The 16,411-nt window shown below is 38.4% G+C and overlaps 3 protein-coding genes across 3 annotated transcripts; all 3 read right to left on the reverse strand.

Moving 5' to 3' along the window:
• Nucleotides 1-228: 228 nt before the first annotated feature.
• LOC122278284 (uncharacterized protein At4g19900) lies at nt 229-2,065 on the reverse strand. Its single transcript, XM_043088468.1, has one exon. The coding sequence runs from the start codon at nt 1,916-1,918 to the stop codon at nt 530-532; it is 1,389 nt and encodes a 462-aa protein (XP_042944402.1). The 5' UTR covers nt 1,919-2,065; the 3' UTR covers nt 229-529.
• A 1,067-nt stretch (nt 2,066-3,132) lies between these two features.
• LOC122279398 (protein RTF1 homolog) lies at nt 3,133-6,147 on the reverse strand. The gene is made up of 2 exons (XM_043090036.1): nt 5,990-6,147; nt 3,133-5,331 (listed from the first exon to the last, which is right to left on the reverse strand). Exon 2 carries the CDS (start codon nt 5,286-5,288, stop codon nt 3,312-3,314), a length of 1,977 nt encoding a protein of 658 aa, XP_042945970.1. The 5' UTR covers nt 5,289-5,331; nt 5,990-6,147; the 3' UTR covers nt 3,133-3,311.
• Nucleotides 6,148-6,963: 816 nt separating this feature from the next.
• Nucleotides 6,964-16,254, reverse strand: LOC122279183 (wings apart-like protein 1). Its single transcript, XM_043089585.1, has 13 exons — nt 15,351-16,254; nt 13,699-13,798; nt 12,666-13,005; nt 12,238-12,350; nt 11,442-11,570; nt 11,266-11,359; nt 11,002-11,112; nt 9,812-10,416; nt 9,263-9,528; nt 8,465-8,615; nt 8,149-8,246; nt 7,974-8,055; nt 6,964-7,401 (listed from the first exon to the last, which is right to left on the reverse strand). Exons 1-13 carry the CDS (start codon nt 15,869-15,871, stop codon nt 7,318-7,320), a joined length of 2,694 nt encoding a protein of 897 aa, XP_042945519.1. The 5' UTR covers nt 15,872-16,254; the 3' UTR covers nt 6,964-7,317.
• Between the last annotated feature and the right edge of the window lie 157 nt (nt 16,255-16,411).

The following is a 16,411-nucleotide window of genomic DNA, read 5'->3' on the forward strand; positions in this document are numbered from 1 at the left end:
ATTACAACAAAATAGATGTTAGAATCTTCTTAGATGCAGAGACAAACGAGAGAAATTACATAAGCAAATAAATGAGGCCAGAAAGTTGGTGGCATATATCTGAAATGTCCTTCAAGATGGCGATGAGTTTCTTTCTTTAGTTCTTGAACAATCAAATTCTATTTGAGACTTGCTATCCTATATATCATAATGAACAGTAACAAAAATATGGAAGCTTAAAAAACTACAAATAGAATTGCTATCCTATATATCATAATGAACAGTAACAAAAATATGGAAGCTTAAAAAACTATGTTCTTTTGCAGTCTAGATCTTATATAAATATACAAGAGCAACAATTTTAATGCCAGAGCCATGATTTCTGAACTACGAGTACCCGTTGATTTTAAAGAAAGAAAAAGCGCTTAGCAATTCCTAACATTATTTCTTTCTGGACTGTAATGGTGGAATGAACCAAGTAGGCATAACCATATTCAACAACAACGAACGATTGCAGAAGACAATTTGCCATTGCATACTTATTCTGTAATTACAAGCTGGAGAGCGCAGAATTGCAGAATATACAACTATCTGAAACTATATGACTGATGATGCTTCCCTTTTCAACCTCTAGCTTCCTACTCTGCCTATTCCACAAGTGAACGACCAAACTTCTGGACTGGATCTGCCTCAACTTTTTAAGCAACCATTTTGAATGCAGCTCGTCTCCAGGCCCTCGAAACAGACTTCGAATCCGACTCCAATCAACCGGATAAAATGCCGATGGCAGCAACACAGTGAAATTAAATCCAGGCTTTCCACTCAGCCTGGAAACAACTCTTGAGACTAGGTAAGGGCCATTGTGCCCCCACTTGTTCCCATCGAAAGTCAGTGCAAATTCTTCAATGAACTTGTAAAGCAGTGGATGATTCTTGTCGAATATCAACACAGCATTGTTCAATCGGCTCCAATTCCCAGTTTCATGATCAATAGTTTGAGCACCTATCACATTTCTCAACTGTGAGAAACTCTTTAGCACTATAACATCTGTGTCAACATAAATACCTCCAAACTTATAAAGTAAAGCGAGCCTAAGCAAATTAGAGAGATTTTGACCCAAAGAAACCACCCCAGGATCCACAATCCCGTTCCTTAGCCTATCAAACCACGCTTCCGCATGAGTATTCTTGAATATATAATCATAATCCGGATTAATAGCCATTACCCTGAACCCCTCATCTAAGAAAGGTTTCAGAACTCGACTTCCTCTGCTTGATTTCATTGAATTTGAGACTATGACCAAGCAAGCATTTGGGTGAGACTTAAACAAGCTTTCCATAGCCAACACTTCTCTATCACCAAATGACTTCAACGAAATCCTGGTCATAAAGAATCGAAACTTACAAGAGGCAGTAGAATTTCCAGCGAAGAAATTCTCGATTCTTGCTGAAAAAGGAGTGGGCCGAGCTTCGGAGGGCACACTCTTGAGCTTGCGCTTGTGCTTCCGGGCTCGTCTCGGCCTGGAAATCGAAGAATTGGTTATGGGTAGGATTGAAAAGCGTGATCTGCGCAAAAGGGGCGACTGGGTCTTCAAAATCACAGATAGCTTTTCTTCTTTCGTTGCATACATCTCTGAAGCAGCCAGCTTTGAAGAATAGGACGAAGAAGAAAAAGAGGACCCTTTTTTCATCGACTCTCCAGCGGTATTTCCCGGGGAGAAATTGGCGGGAACGGCCGGGGACTTGGCCGGAAAAGGGAGGTGAAGGTAGAAGACAGAGAAGCCATTGTATATTAAGAGGAGAAGGAGAATAAGAGCGAAAAGGGAAGTGGGCAAGCAAAGGAGATGAGCTAGGACGTATCTCTTCAGGCCCTGTAACTGACGAAGAAGAAAGAGAAGGAAAGGCTCAGGCTCAGAGGGTTTGACGGGGCATTCGTACATGGTCTTGCTTGTTTGAGCTAAAGTGGGTTTCGTTAATAGAAGTGGGTTTCTTTAAGAGAAGGTTGAAAGGCATTTTAATGGCGGAGGCGGCAAATATCGTAAGGACGAGTGACGGAATAGTGTTGATAAAATCGCTTAAACTTCAACCTTTCTCTAAATTACATTTTTAAAGTCTTTTTTATTAAAAAATGATTTTTTACTATATAACATTATAATATAAGATGATGAAAAGAATAGTAATAATGCAATAACTTAATAATAACATTTCTCTTTAAAAGAAATCACTCCGAACAGGCGTAATGATTTGCTAGTTGGAATCAGCTCACTTAGGCAAGTACGATATTTCTACGTTTCCATGTTTTTAAATATTTTGAACATAACATCACTTATACCAAAAAAAATATATATATATTATATTTTCAAGCTTGTGTGTAGAGTACACTATTTATTTAATTTAAATAGTAAAATTTAATTTGTGAAATTTAAATCTTAAAATTTATTTTTTAAATTAAATTATATTTTATAACTATTTTATTATGTGTGCTCTATACAAGTCTAGTGCACAATTCTAAAATGCGCGAGTCTAATACACTCATTTTGACAAAAAAAAATCATACCTATCATTAAAAAAACAATCTTATCAAAAAAACAAAAAACAATTTTTTCATGTCTTAAATTTTTTCATGTTTTTCAAGAGAAGGCATGTAACTTGCTCATGCTAAGACTCTAATTATCATTTTTCAGATCTAAAAATGTAGACCAACATCCTGAAGTATTGTTTTGGAGCTGTGAAGGTCGTTTCGTAAACAGAAATTTTTTGTGCAATTATTTTTACATACTCTTTTACGCATTTCATTAATGTGATTGATTGAGTATTAAAAAAAATTGATACAGTTAATCACATCAATAAAATATACAAAAAATACACAAAAAAGATTATTTATACATTACTCCCGTAAATAGTGAGTTGGGATGAGTCCATAACGTTTGATATCGGTGAGAGTACTGAGGTGCATTTTGGTACGATGGATGGTGTGGAGAAGCTCCTTTGAAAAACCTGTACCCTGAATCATTCTGAATCCCAGAGGATGTAATGGAATCATCAACAATTCGAAAGAGCAGTCCCGGATTCGGATTGGAAGCTTTAACGCATTGGTCGGTTCTGTTGTACTCATTAAACGCATTTACACTTTTAGCTAATACAAAGTACAAAATTAAGATAATAGAATCATTTATATTATTTGGACTGAATTCCAGTTACCAAAACCTAGCAAAAGTACTTCATCATAATTGTACAGGAAGACAATTTGTTGGGGGACACGAGAACTTCCATTACAAATATGCAAAGCAACCAATGAAATTATTTGTATGGAAGTGAGTACCTACCATCATTTTAGAGAAGCCCTCTTCTTCTCTTATAGTCACTAACTGTCAGGGTCAGTGCATGCCTCCCTCCATCATTCTCTGGGACTTTACATCCAACCGTGGCTTCTACCCTTTGTTTCCTTGCCATGAATCCAGCCTGAGCTCCCTGAGGCCCACCAAACCTCTGTAGAGCAGCCAATGAAATTGGTAGCTCGAAATTATGCAACACATTTGACACGGTCCCTTGATCCACGGGAGCACTGGTATCGACCAACTTCCCCGCATCAGCTGCAGCTTCCAAGGCAGCAGCTGTAGCTGCCATTCCAGCTTCTGTGGTTACCTTTTCTCCTACCCCATTACTGTTCACATTAGTAGATGCACCATTAGCATCAACATTTGCCACTGCGGCGGCTGCTCCACCGGGCTTTGAAACATAGTAATTCCTAGACCTAGTCCATCTCCTTGAAAAGGGATCATAACCAGCCTCACCTGCTTTCAAACCCGTGTTTACAGGTTTCAGTCCGGAAGCATTCTTGAAATTCTCAACCCTATTCTTTCTGTTCATCTCAGCTAGTCTAACAGCCTTGGAATCTTTCTCATGTGTTCGCCTGGATGCCTCTAATTGCTGCAGTCTTGTCTTGACCCTCTCCACCTCTGCCTCATCGTGCTTGCTTTGTGCAATTTCCAACTCCCTCCTCAGCCGGTCCTTCTCGGCTGCAATGTTTAATGGTCTTGATGAAGCAGATTTTTTCTCTTGTAACATCTGCTTCACGGTGGCTGCAGAGTAAACATATGTGTTGGTCTTTTTAATGGCCTCCTTCTTTTCCAACACGTCCTGTTTGCTTGGCAACCGGCCACCACTTCGTTCCACCTCCCTAATCCACTGTTTATACTCCTCCTCCTGTGGCGTGGAGTCTGAAACCATAGCCATCTGCCACCTGGCTGCAGAGCTTTCATTGCCCCAAACAACATTTAGGTACTTGTATGTGGTTTTATTTTCTAGTTTGTACTGCCGGTCAGGTTCTGTGGCATCGACATTCCGGACCATGCAGAGCCTGTATATAGGCCCAGACTTTGATCTCCCAATTCCAACCCTCACAAAGCAACCCACAATCAACTCCTCAAAGAATGGCTCCATAAACCATTTTGCAAGTTTAGACCTTCGAATGGTAATTTCCTTTATATCATCAAAAGATGGCACGTCAGATCCCAGCATGCCTCTCTCCTCATCACTGTCAACCATTGCACCATCTCCTGTTGACCCTTCATCTTCACTGTGGGACCTACTTTCACTCTCACTCTGACTGGAGCTGCTCAGACTTGTTCTAGTGAAGGCTTTTCTCTTTGGTGAGAAAGTTCGACCCCCTGAACTTCCTCTCGTCGCATCTCTCAATTTACGGTGAGCTTCTGGGTCCTGCTGCTTCAACCTTTTTGCTCGCAATTCATTCAATGCATCATCTTTGGCAGCTGATCTGTCAGCAGATCTCGCTGACAAGCGCATACGAGATGATGGAAGTGGTGGAGTCTCTTTTCTAGATTGGGTGGTTTTTCCACTCTCCCGCTTTGATCTTATTTTCTCCCGTAAGTTTTTATCGATTTTCTTAGAAGCTCTATCTGACAAGATCATCTCCCTTTCAAGTTCAGTCATCTGTGCAAGCTTTCGTCTGTCATCTTCATTCTTATAAAGATCATCACCAACATCAGATTCATCACTGCTGTCACCCTCACGGTCAGAAAGGCCACCATCATCGCCTTCTTCTTGGCTGCCCAGATCATCATCTCTTTCAGTAGGGTCTAACCTCTTCTTCAAAGGAACTTGAGATCCAGAGGGCTTTCTGCTAGCATAACCACGATCATCATCAGAGTCATCATCCCTATAATCACTTCCACCATCAGAATATGAGCCTTCACGCCGCCTTCTAGATGGTGGACGTGAATTCCGGTTTCTGCCAGCTGAACTGGTCCTTCCTGCAGCCTCCAGGAGCAAATTCTCTAGGTCTGCCATGATCTGCTACGTTTGTATAAGCTCTGATATTATACACGCCCTCCTGGAAATTTGTAGAGTTTGATTAACTAGCTGAATTGGGAATAAGAGAAACAAAGATAAACGCGTACACAGGATGCAGCTCAGTTTTTCTGAGTTATTAAATTACTAAAGACGTATAACAAACGACTTTCAATTTTTTTTAATGGAAAAACAATTTAAAGCACACTAGCATATCTCCTTTTTTCCTAATCTATGAAAAATAATTTTTTTTATACAAGTTAACCTATGAAAAATCGTTCCAAAGCTAATACAAAAAACCTCAACATTACTTCTTTACAAGCCTTGTGCACAACACGTTAAGCTAAATTTCATACATAATACACGCGTACACACTTTCGAGATCTAGTTTTGTTTTTTAGCACAAATTCATGTGCGACATACCCAAGTATTTCCCCACTTGATATACAAACTTTTATAGAAAAAAAAATACAACCACAAAAGAGAAGGCCATTGTTCGTAAAAACTCTTAAAGAAAAACCTAAAATTAATCTCCAATACTCGAGAAGACATCGAAGGAGAGCAAATAAAACGCTAGAAAAAATCGTTCTTTTATCCCCTCGAAGTATAATTTCTTCGACGTAAAAAACCGAGTTCGGATATTCAGAAACATCCATCGAAACAAACCCTAGCAAGGAAAAATCGAGCAGAACTTATATTACCTTGTTGGAAGATACTAGGTCGTTGAAGCCCAGATCCTCCTTTCTCCTTCGGGTTCTGGTTAAACCGGAGGCTTTTGTTCAGTTGAGCTATCGACTCATCGAGGAAGTCTGGATCAATGGGATTGAACTCTGAAGCACTATGATACTATTGTAAGCTTATAAAGCGAGAGACAGCACGAACGACGGAAGGAATTGCATATTTCTCGAAAGTGCCCCAATACTCAGGAAATTACATTTCTGCCCCAACTTCTTTTTTTTCGTTGGACGGTCTATGGACTCGATGGTTGAGTCGTTGAGATCGCATCATATCCATCCACTTCTTCTCTCTCTCCTTTTCGGTGCATTTTTAAAATAAAAAAGTTTAATTATAAATACAATTAAATACTAATATATACATTAATTTAATATGATTGATTAAAAATTAAATTCTATTAAAAATAATGCTAATTTAAAATTTAAATATGAATGAATCAGTATTAATACACAGATTAATATGCGATTTTACTTATACATAACAAAATTCTTTTAAAATTATGAGGAAGGGAATACACATAATTGGGAATTGGATAATAATAAAATTTCAGAATCATAAAGAAAATTTTTTATAAACCTTTAGTATAATTAAAAACAATGATAGACAATTTTTAATTTTTATTTTTGGAATTGTAAAAAATTATGACCGTTAAATTATATTTCAACCTATTTTTTTATGGGGGCGAAACTGTAGTTTTTACGGTTTTGAGATTTTATTTTTCTAAACAATTCAATAGTGAAATTGAAATTAAAGAGATAAGAAGAAGAGGGGAAGATCTCCTCCATTCTGATTAAAATAGATCATAAAACAAGTGTTAGAATCCATTGCCAAAAGCACCCAAATCAATATTTTCACACAATGTCATGGGAAAATGAGTCATGGAGGCAAGAGATGAGTTGCCAGTAAAGAGAAAGAATAAAACAGAGGGAAATTACAGGGATACTGCACAAACGTGAACACTTCCATTCTATTATCATTCCTTTTTTTCGTGTATACAACAAGCGTCTCGTCTCAGCCTGAAATGGCGCAGAAAGACCTTAAAGAAAGAATTCGATCTGCTAAAGAAACCCAAAAAAGATTTTAAAAAGAAAAAAAAAGGGGAAAGTATCCTAATAAGAAAGAAAAATAGAGAAGCAAACAAAACGATCAGTCAGACAATATAACACATGCTTTTCCTCAGTTTGATAGAGCGCTTGTTTGGACCAAATGGTAGTCCTCCTGAAAGTGCGAAGCGAGAACGCCGCTGCCTGATATGAAAGGACTGCTGAGGCTGTACGAAGTCTCTCTTGAGCTCTCATGGAATCCTGCATGATTCAATCACTTCGCTCACAGCTTTATGTGTTTCCGGAGAAATCATGTTCAATGTCAAATGAAATGCCTGCATCACAGGAAAAGAAAATACATTTATGTTATCATAACTAGGAGCTAAATAAATAGCCATTTAGTAATAATATCACTCCAAGACAAAAGAGTCTCCAGGTTTCGACTGCTTCATCATGACATGCGTGCATTGACAATAAGTTATTGATCACAGGGTGTATATAAACGGGAACGGTCAACAGAGTGTAGGTCGGACAGTAAATTATTTTGGGTATATGGAAACAATTCAATTCTGCAATGATGTTCTCACCCTTATGATACCAGAATGAAAGCATGCCTCAGGCAATTGTCCAAGAACCGAGGAAACTCAGTAAGTTAGCAGATAAAGAAAGGCACGACCAGTAAACCAAGATACACATCCCGATATAATTTATAACCTGACCACTGGATGGGCTATATGCTTTTAAAAGTTGTCATAATTCCCAGTGGTCGCCTCATAAAGGGATAAGCTAAACCATCAAGATGGTCCTCATCAATTTATTATTTGACACACAGGGTTTTACATATTAATTGTTTGCCAGGTTCATGCTTCATCAACTGCACCACTTACAAGCCAAAAGAATTACATACCACAAATCTTTCCAACACAGGTACAAGAATTGTCAAGCTGCGATTTGGGAGACAGTCAGCAATGGCATCACGTATGGTCTTACTGTAAACAGAAAAGTAAACTTCACCTTAGGCTTGGAGAAAACCTGAATTGAAACTTGATTAACAGAAGAAAATCTTGAAATGGTAAATGGACCTTTCTGTTGAAAGGAATGCTAGAAGAAGGGCTGCATATGCTTCTACAATCATCTTCTCAGCTTCTTGCTCTCCTTGTAACACAGCCGCCTCATCATTCTGTAACATGAAACACAACATAGTTTAGGTTTCAGCTACGATCAAATTCCTTCTGTCTAGAATATAAATAAGTGTATTTTCAGTTTTCTTCATTTTTCCATCAATTGCTTTCACTTTCTCCATTAATTCTAATCATTTAGGCTAATTGAATTGAATTTGAACAGTATTTTCCTAAAAAAAAGTCGGCTCCTTCAAAATTTGAATGGTGGGTCACTCACCAACGTCAAATGGTTTCCTTCCCCAGCTCCCTCGCCTGCTCCTTGGTTTGCCAAAAAGATAGAGCACAGTAGTGGAATTACATCCCTGTGACTCTCCTCTACTAACCCTTCCAAGCTAGGCAATCGAACACTGGCTGCTGCAAGCCGTGATCTGCAGGAAACTTAATTGTAAGTATAGCTAAATATTGCATGACAACTCCTTTCCATGCTGCAGGAGACAAGATACTAAAGGCATCTAAGTGGCTGAATTTCAAGATCAATAAAATGGATGTCTAATCAGCAAACTTGCAAGCAAGAAACAAAGAAAAGTTTTCAGTGAGGACTGGCATCAGCACATATAATATGAGAAGATCAGCATCATGCACTAGGAGCTGCAGATCTCAACATCGAAAGTTAGGTATGTTTAACACAATGCCTTCTTCCACCGTCATTTTGTTTAGAAATCCACCCAAAGAGGACTCATCCAACTTGCCCCTGCATTAAAGGTGCTCAAGAATAGAAATGCTCAAACCCATCCGAAGTATCTATATTTCCTTCTACATTTAATAGAATTCAAACTTGATTCATGTGCCTTGAAAACTAATTCAACGGTTTCCTTCTTCTGATTGAGTATGGGAAACCCAGTCAGGGAAAATATAAAACAGATGAAAATTGAGATAGGACTCATTAAAATTTGAAAAAGGCACTGAGCTTAACTTCCAATGGCCAATCAGAATAATAATTCATTGTCAAAGGCACCACATCTCCCAGAACAATATATAAATGCAGGCACATATATAAATAAGAAGCGAAAGAAACCTGTTATGACCATCTTTTTCAACCAAGTTCACAAGTAGACCCAAAATAGCAACAAGAAAATCCAACTCTTGATCAGTGAGGTGCCGATCATTCTGGTGGTCAAGATCACTGCTAGAACTATTCTCCTTCATTTCGCTAGAAGGGGATGAGGATGAGCTGAATGAAGGAAAGTGGCCAGCAATCAGAGATGACATGGTCTCCAGTCCTCCATAAGCAGCAATTTGCCGACAGCCAACAGGATTGTCATTCGTTAAGTTCATAAGAACCTGTCACGAATGAAAACCAGTAATTACTACACAAATTTAAATTGATATCAAATTTCCCACAATGAAATGAAACAATCACCCTCCATAACATAATTCAATCAATCAGCTGATGCGTATTAGAGGACACTATAAGTTCCAGTGGAGAGACATCTCGTTTACTAGGCTGTCAATAATGTGACATAGTGGTATATCATCACCCTCCACTTGATAGCATAGAAGTCAATGAACCACAAAAGCTCAAAACTAAAATGTGGAAAATCATACTATTAAATCAGTGAAAAACCTTAACAGCAGTCAGAAGGCAATCGGCTAGAAGACTGGAACCCACTTCATCAACAGCACTCAGACAGGAAAGTTCATGGGAATGATTGTTGTCACCATTACTCAATTCTTGTTGGCTTGTCAAAATCTGAGCTTGACACCCATCTTCAGGTTCCCTGCATGATACCCCACTTTTTCGAGTTCGAGTTGTTTTTTGCTTCCCAGACAATACGTCCCATTTTGAGGGCTCAAATTCATCTTCATCAAAAGCAAAAGGATCCTCACTATCCTCAAGTTCAAGCTTGGCATCTTCGGTAAAGTTTGGTCTCTTGCCAAGACCAAAATGCTTACTGGAACCATTATCCGTTGTTAATATTCCACTGTTTGAACCCCTTGAAGTCCCGCTGCACAAGCCACCCATGGAAGAATTGACTCTCATCTTTAATGAATAAGTATCAGTCACTGAAGTGCCAGTAGTCTCAGAACTGGATATACAATAATTCTGTTCCCGGGTACTTGGTAACAATTTTCTGCTCCCAGATACATTGAAGCTCTTCTGAGAGGAGGTCCTCTCCGTGCTACAGAATTTTCTAGAGGAATTGATGGAAAAGGACTCAATGCTGTCCACTGCAATGAGGATTTCATTTTAGAATTTAGAGTCAACAGAATTGTGTCAACTTAAGGATTACAGTCTACAGAGCTGTAACCACCAAGCAGCTGGCAGCCATCAGTTTAGTTTTACTGTTTCCATTTACGATTTGTTGAACAATTCACATCTCAAAGAACAACTTTGCAGAGTAACTAAAATTTAGGAGATAGGGAATTCTAGTACGAAACCATGGGGAAAAATAATTTCTATCTCAGATATGAGCTTGAACAAAAAGATAAATCCAGGAGAAAGAAAATCCAGGGGTCATGTGGTAAAGCCCCTAAATTGAATACCCAAGCCATTCATAGTTCAAGTGTATCAGTTTTATCAGCTTTTTTATAATAAAATTTTAACTGCTCTACCCAAATGTACATCATCTGTGAGTCAAGAAGAGAAGATATTTACAACTGACTTTCTTTTAGTTCAATTTTAAGCTCCTTAGTCATATCATGTCAAATATTAGGCAAACTCTAAAAAAACATATGAGAACTGACACATTGTGATGAGGGATATGAACCGTGAAGATACAAACAGTAGAGATAAAGCAGTTTGCAACCAAGTACCTTTGCAGTCTTTGATTAAAGCCAACTCAGAAGCATGACCTGTCCCATTGGGCAGATTACAAGACTTTTCATCCTTGGAGGCAGCAGAAGATCTTCTAAGCAGATAAAGACCTAAAAATCAAAAAAATCAATCATAAAAAAAGTACCATTTATAGCAAAGATGCTGGACCAAAGAATTTATTTATAACAGTCATGCTCTCTACAAAACAAATAAGACGGGTGTGGTAGTTGATGTAAGAAGCAGCCCCTTTTACTCTCAGTTACCTGAGAGAATCTTGATAAGATTTACAATGACCTCTATAAAAGATAGTAAGGTTCCCAGAGGATCCAAGTTTCCTCTCATCCCAAGCAAATGACTCTGTTACAGGAAATTCTACGTAAAAGACTCGTCAAAAAAGAAGGAAACAAATAAAACTCTAAGAATGCATATTTCACTTTACCTGATTATTTGTACTTAGGAATGTGGCATTTTCCATTATCTTCAAACATTTCAGTAGCTGCATCGGACTTTGTAAATGCAGGTCAGTCTTGGCATCCTGATTAGAAGGTGCACTATGTTCCATCCAACCCTGCAATGAGATTTGATTTGCAAGTTTGAGAACTTCCCTAAATAATAATCAAATACCATCAACTCTTTAGAAACCAACAGGAGATTATACACTGTAAATTGATTTTCTTTAATATTATGCCATGGACCAACCATAACTCCAGAATTCAGATGCTTATCAAGTACAAACAACAATATTATTGTGCCAACGTCAATCGGGCAGGTTTGGTAACTCAAAAATCTTATCTCAAACTCAAAATTCTCATCTCATCATTACAACTTTTTCAAATTCCCATACAAAATATAATAAACAATTCAACTTTTTCAAATCTCAATACAACTTTTTCAAATCCCAAAACAATAATAACACTAAAAACTAATATTTTAAACTTTCATCTCAACTCAAAATTTTCATCTCTACCCCCAAACCTCCCAGAAATGACAGAAGGTAGTGTCAGTACTGAAGCTTATCCAATAAGAAAACTCAGAAACTGAAACACAAATTCTCACAGGTGACTAACTGGAGAAAGAAATGGCGGTTGAAAAATGTTCATGCTTTTTCTTGGTAAGCACATATTCTTCACATATTATAGCACCTACATATCTTCATTTCTTCTACTTTTTCAGACCATTTTATTTGTAACATAAGGAAATGGATAATGAGATCAAACAAACATACAGGCTCACACCTCCATATCGGAATGACAATTTATGATGACCTCAAAGACAGCATCAAGTCCTCCAAGCTCTCTTAACTTTTCCTTGAAATTGCCCCGCGTCTTCCTTACTGCACCAGTGGTTTCTATATGGATGCAAAGACAAATAAGAAAAAAATAAAATAAAAGAGTAACAGAAAACAACAAAGGCATACTGGATTACACATAACAAAAAATATCACTCATTTGGCTGCACCAATTAGTACAAAACAGAAAATATTCTTGTCTTTATGGTTGTAGATCTATTTGAACTTATTGGATCGAATTATTTTTACCAAAAAATATAAACGGTTGCAACCCTCTTAATCTTGACAGCACAGATCCCTATCACAGTTCATCTCAGTATATAAATAACTCTAATCTTATCATAAAAGCGTAGAAGGGGTATTTCGCCGCATTACCTTCAAGAGAGACGGTGGTTAAGCAAGCTTTTTCCATAGTCAGCAAAGCTATCCATTTTGGGCATAGCTCTAGTCTCCCAATTCCACCATCATCCGCACAACTTGATTTCAGTTCCTTGCAACTTGCTAGAACTTCCTGAACCTTGGAAACAATAGCGACATAACTGGAATCTAATCTTTTCATTTTATCACGACATATGTCGGCAACATTACATAATGATAGAAGCTTGCGGCCTATTTTTGGTGCTTTGTCCTCATCAGACATTGAGACCATTGGTTTCAACAGCTTGATTAGAAAACGAATGCAGTTGGGTGATTCCAAAAGATGATCATCTTGACCCTGAAATAGTACAGTTAGACAGGCCTTCGGGGCAGTACTTCTATGAAGAAAGGAGTGTCCAAAAAATGGTGGTCTATTGTGAAAGTAAAAAACAAGATGTTGCAACTGAAAACGTGCATTTCTGAATGATCAAAAGTTCCTAGTGCATGATTAAATTGAAAAAGAAAAGTGAAAAACAAATCTGATATGTGCAGACTAATGAGGGAGGCGCAAAATTAACAACAAACACTTCATATCTATATCCACTTTCCTTCTCCGTATTCATTACATGGCATCAACAAAGATAGGATCTTTTTCTTCTCTTTTGAGATAAAAGTCACATATGACATCATAAAAAATGTCACAAAATGGGAGATATAACCTATGATATGATACTTTTTCAATATCCATAAGGGAAATATCTTTTATAACCCTAGAGATCCGACTGTGTGTGACAAATGCATTGTTCAGAATTTGCATCCAGTTCAGTTAACACGAAAAGCACTCTTCCCTATCACTTTTGAGTCAAAAGTCAGTTGGCAGCTCAAAATCATTCAACTTTTTGTTCCATACTCAAAAAATACCACAAAAGAAAATGAAGTAATTCTTAATAGGCCCAAGATTATCTGGACAAAAGATCGTCAATGGGAGAATTGTCATCTTTTCACAGTTCACTAAAATTGTGCTTTTGCCTGCAGATTTGCAATTGCTTACATCACTGGCTAAAACACAGAAAAGAGCTGCAGCAGCCAGATTGCTGGGTGAGTCATCAAAGCTGAGATCCAAAATAGCGTCTACTATTGTCTTTGCCATCCTGAAAATAAGGTACCTCAAAGATTAGGGTAAGACATGCCCAACCTTGCACAGCAATTTCGATTTCAGCAAGGGAATAGAAATGGGTACTCTTGACATGATAAAAGGAGGAAACAAGAAGTAACTAGGTTATGTTTGGATTAAAGAATTGACAAAAGTCAAGATTTTACAAAAAAAGAAACTACCCTATTGGTTAAAAGCATCAAATATGACATTTGTTCAAATATAAAACAATAAAGAGTATGTTTGTAATTCACATACAAACACTTCCACATATTTTAAACCACAAGCCAGACAGCAGACTCATGCACATTCATGAGATGGAGGCATACTTCAAATCAGCCCTACTAATCAGCAAATGCTCGGGATAAATTATACAAATGTAATGAAGCTAAGGGAAAATCAGTCCTTGCACCAATAAGAAGGGGACTAAAAAAGTAAATTACGAGACACATAATTGAGTAAATTGTGAAATCAACACTTGTCCCAAAAGCTTAAGTTGATGGGAAGAGCTAGATTTAATTATTTGTATTATATTCTTACACTCACCCTCACATGTGAGCTAGACTCCCCCTCACATGTGGACTAGACTACCCCTCAATGGGTGGCCCAACACATGGCGTATTTAATTAAATAAGATAAAGTGTAGAGTCAAGATTCGAACTCATGACCTCTACTCTGTTACCATGTGAAATCACTACTAGTCCCAAAAGCTTAAGTTAATGGGAAGAAGTAGATTTAATTATTTGTATCATATTCTTAACACAAATCCACCAAGATCCAAATACTTTCTTTTTTTATAAGTATTAATAACTTCATTAAACAGCACAAAAGGAGCAATCCAAGTATACAGGATGCATACATGAAAGACACTTATCTAGAAAGCAAAAATGATAGAAGAAAATCATGTAAATGAAACCATTACCGATGTACTTGGGCAAAGCCTATTCTAGTATGAACAAAATCTTTTACTTTTAAAAAAAATGTAAATTTACCCATTGAAGTCTATAGAAGTTGTTAAAAGGAGAGGAGTATTGAAGAAGAGCATCTTAAGCTCCTATTGGTTAATGGTTGCCAAAACTTTTATCATTCATTTCCCTCCAAATTCACCATATGAGGCAAGTAGGAACCATTTTCCATATTGCTAATCCACCTTCCGTAATAGCTAGCTAGGATCATGCAGTAAAAGACTACACACCCCTAAACACACATTCTACAGACTTTCGTGAGCGCCAAACTCAGTCAATCTAAGTTTATGATTCAGAATCAAACTACAAACCCAGATAACTCCTAACATAAACTTCACGAAATTCTATAAACATTCTTCTCCTAAGATAAGAAAACCGTAGCACCCGCTAACGCAGCAAGAAAGCCCAACAAATCATATGCCCAAAATTCAAATTCAAGAGCTCAACACATTTCTAAACCCAAAAAGGAATTGAAGTAACTCCCATAAGCAAATTTTCAAACATCCCTCCACATTTACAAGAAAATACGCATAAAAATCACATTTTAATTCAAAATCCGTCACAGAAATTTCGAAATTTGCGTACCCTTGAGTCCGCAAGAGCCGTCTCTGCTGCGTGGTGGCGCATATAGACAACAAAGACAGCAAGCTCGCCCTCCTAATCCGAACGGGCTGGCCTTTCCTGAGCCCATCCAATGCGAAATTGACCTCGTCCACGTGCTCCATCATCTCCCCGAACTCCTGGGCCTCCATCAGCGTCGAGGTGGCAGGAAGCGAAGACTTGGTACAGTTCTTGATCAAATCTGGCTTCCTCTTCCTCCCGACCCTCCTCGGCTTCTTCGGCCTCCCAACGGCGCCGTTTATGGAATCGTCGAGAGCGGGACTCGAAGATGGGGCGTAGGGGTCGGAGTCGGAAGCCCAGTGGAGGGAGGAAGAGTCCTGGGAAGAGAAGGCGAAGCCGCTGTAGAGGCCGAGGCCGTGGTCCAGGGGGCTCTCTTGGGAGAGAGAGTCCTTAAAGGAATCGTCGTCTACGGCGTCGTTTAAGGTGTCGGAGGAGCAAGGTCTTTGAATGCCTCGGTTGCGACGACCGTAAGTCCGCACTATCATTGTTGTTCCTCGCTCACGGCGGTGGGGTTAAATTGAATGGTTTGTGCTAGGCATTCAAACGAAAGTGAGGGGCTTTTTGGGAAAAAATTGAATCGGGGATAGAGAAATTGAGAAGAGCCGAAGAACGAGCAGGAGTAGGAGGTTTGAGCTGGCTTCAAAGCGAAACGAAGAGCGAACGAGCGAGAGAAAGAGAGAGAGAGTCTTTAATCTACAACAAACTAGTGTGTCTGTGTGGAAGTTCGTTGGCGAACAGTGAACTAAACTGGGGTGACGGATCTTGGGTCCGTTCCTCTGAAATTCCGTGCAATTCTTTTTCCCCCAAGGAGCTGTGCTGTCTACGGCTGGTTGAACGAGCCTTTGCCTTTCGTCCTTGACATCAGATCTTAGGCTAGTTTAGTCATTTCCTGAAGCCAACTGAATTAGTAGTATAGTACCCTCCTCCGAACATCACCAAACTGTCCTTGGACTGACGGTTTTTTTTTTTTCCCAATTAAGATTCAAGATTCAAGATGTAGGCATTTATTTTTTATTTATTTTAAA

Source organism: Carya illinoinensis, chromosome 10 (assembly GCF_018687715.1).
Source record: "Carya illinoinensis cultivar Pawnee chromosome 10, C.illinoinensisPawnee_v1, whole genome shotgun sequence".
NCBI lineage: Eukaryota > Viridiplantae > Streptophyta > Magnoliopsida > Fagales > Juglandaceae > Carya > Carya illinoinensis.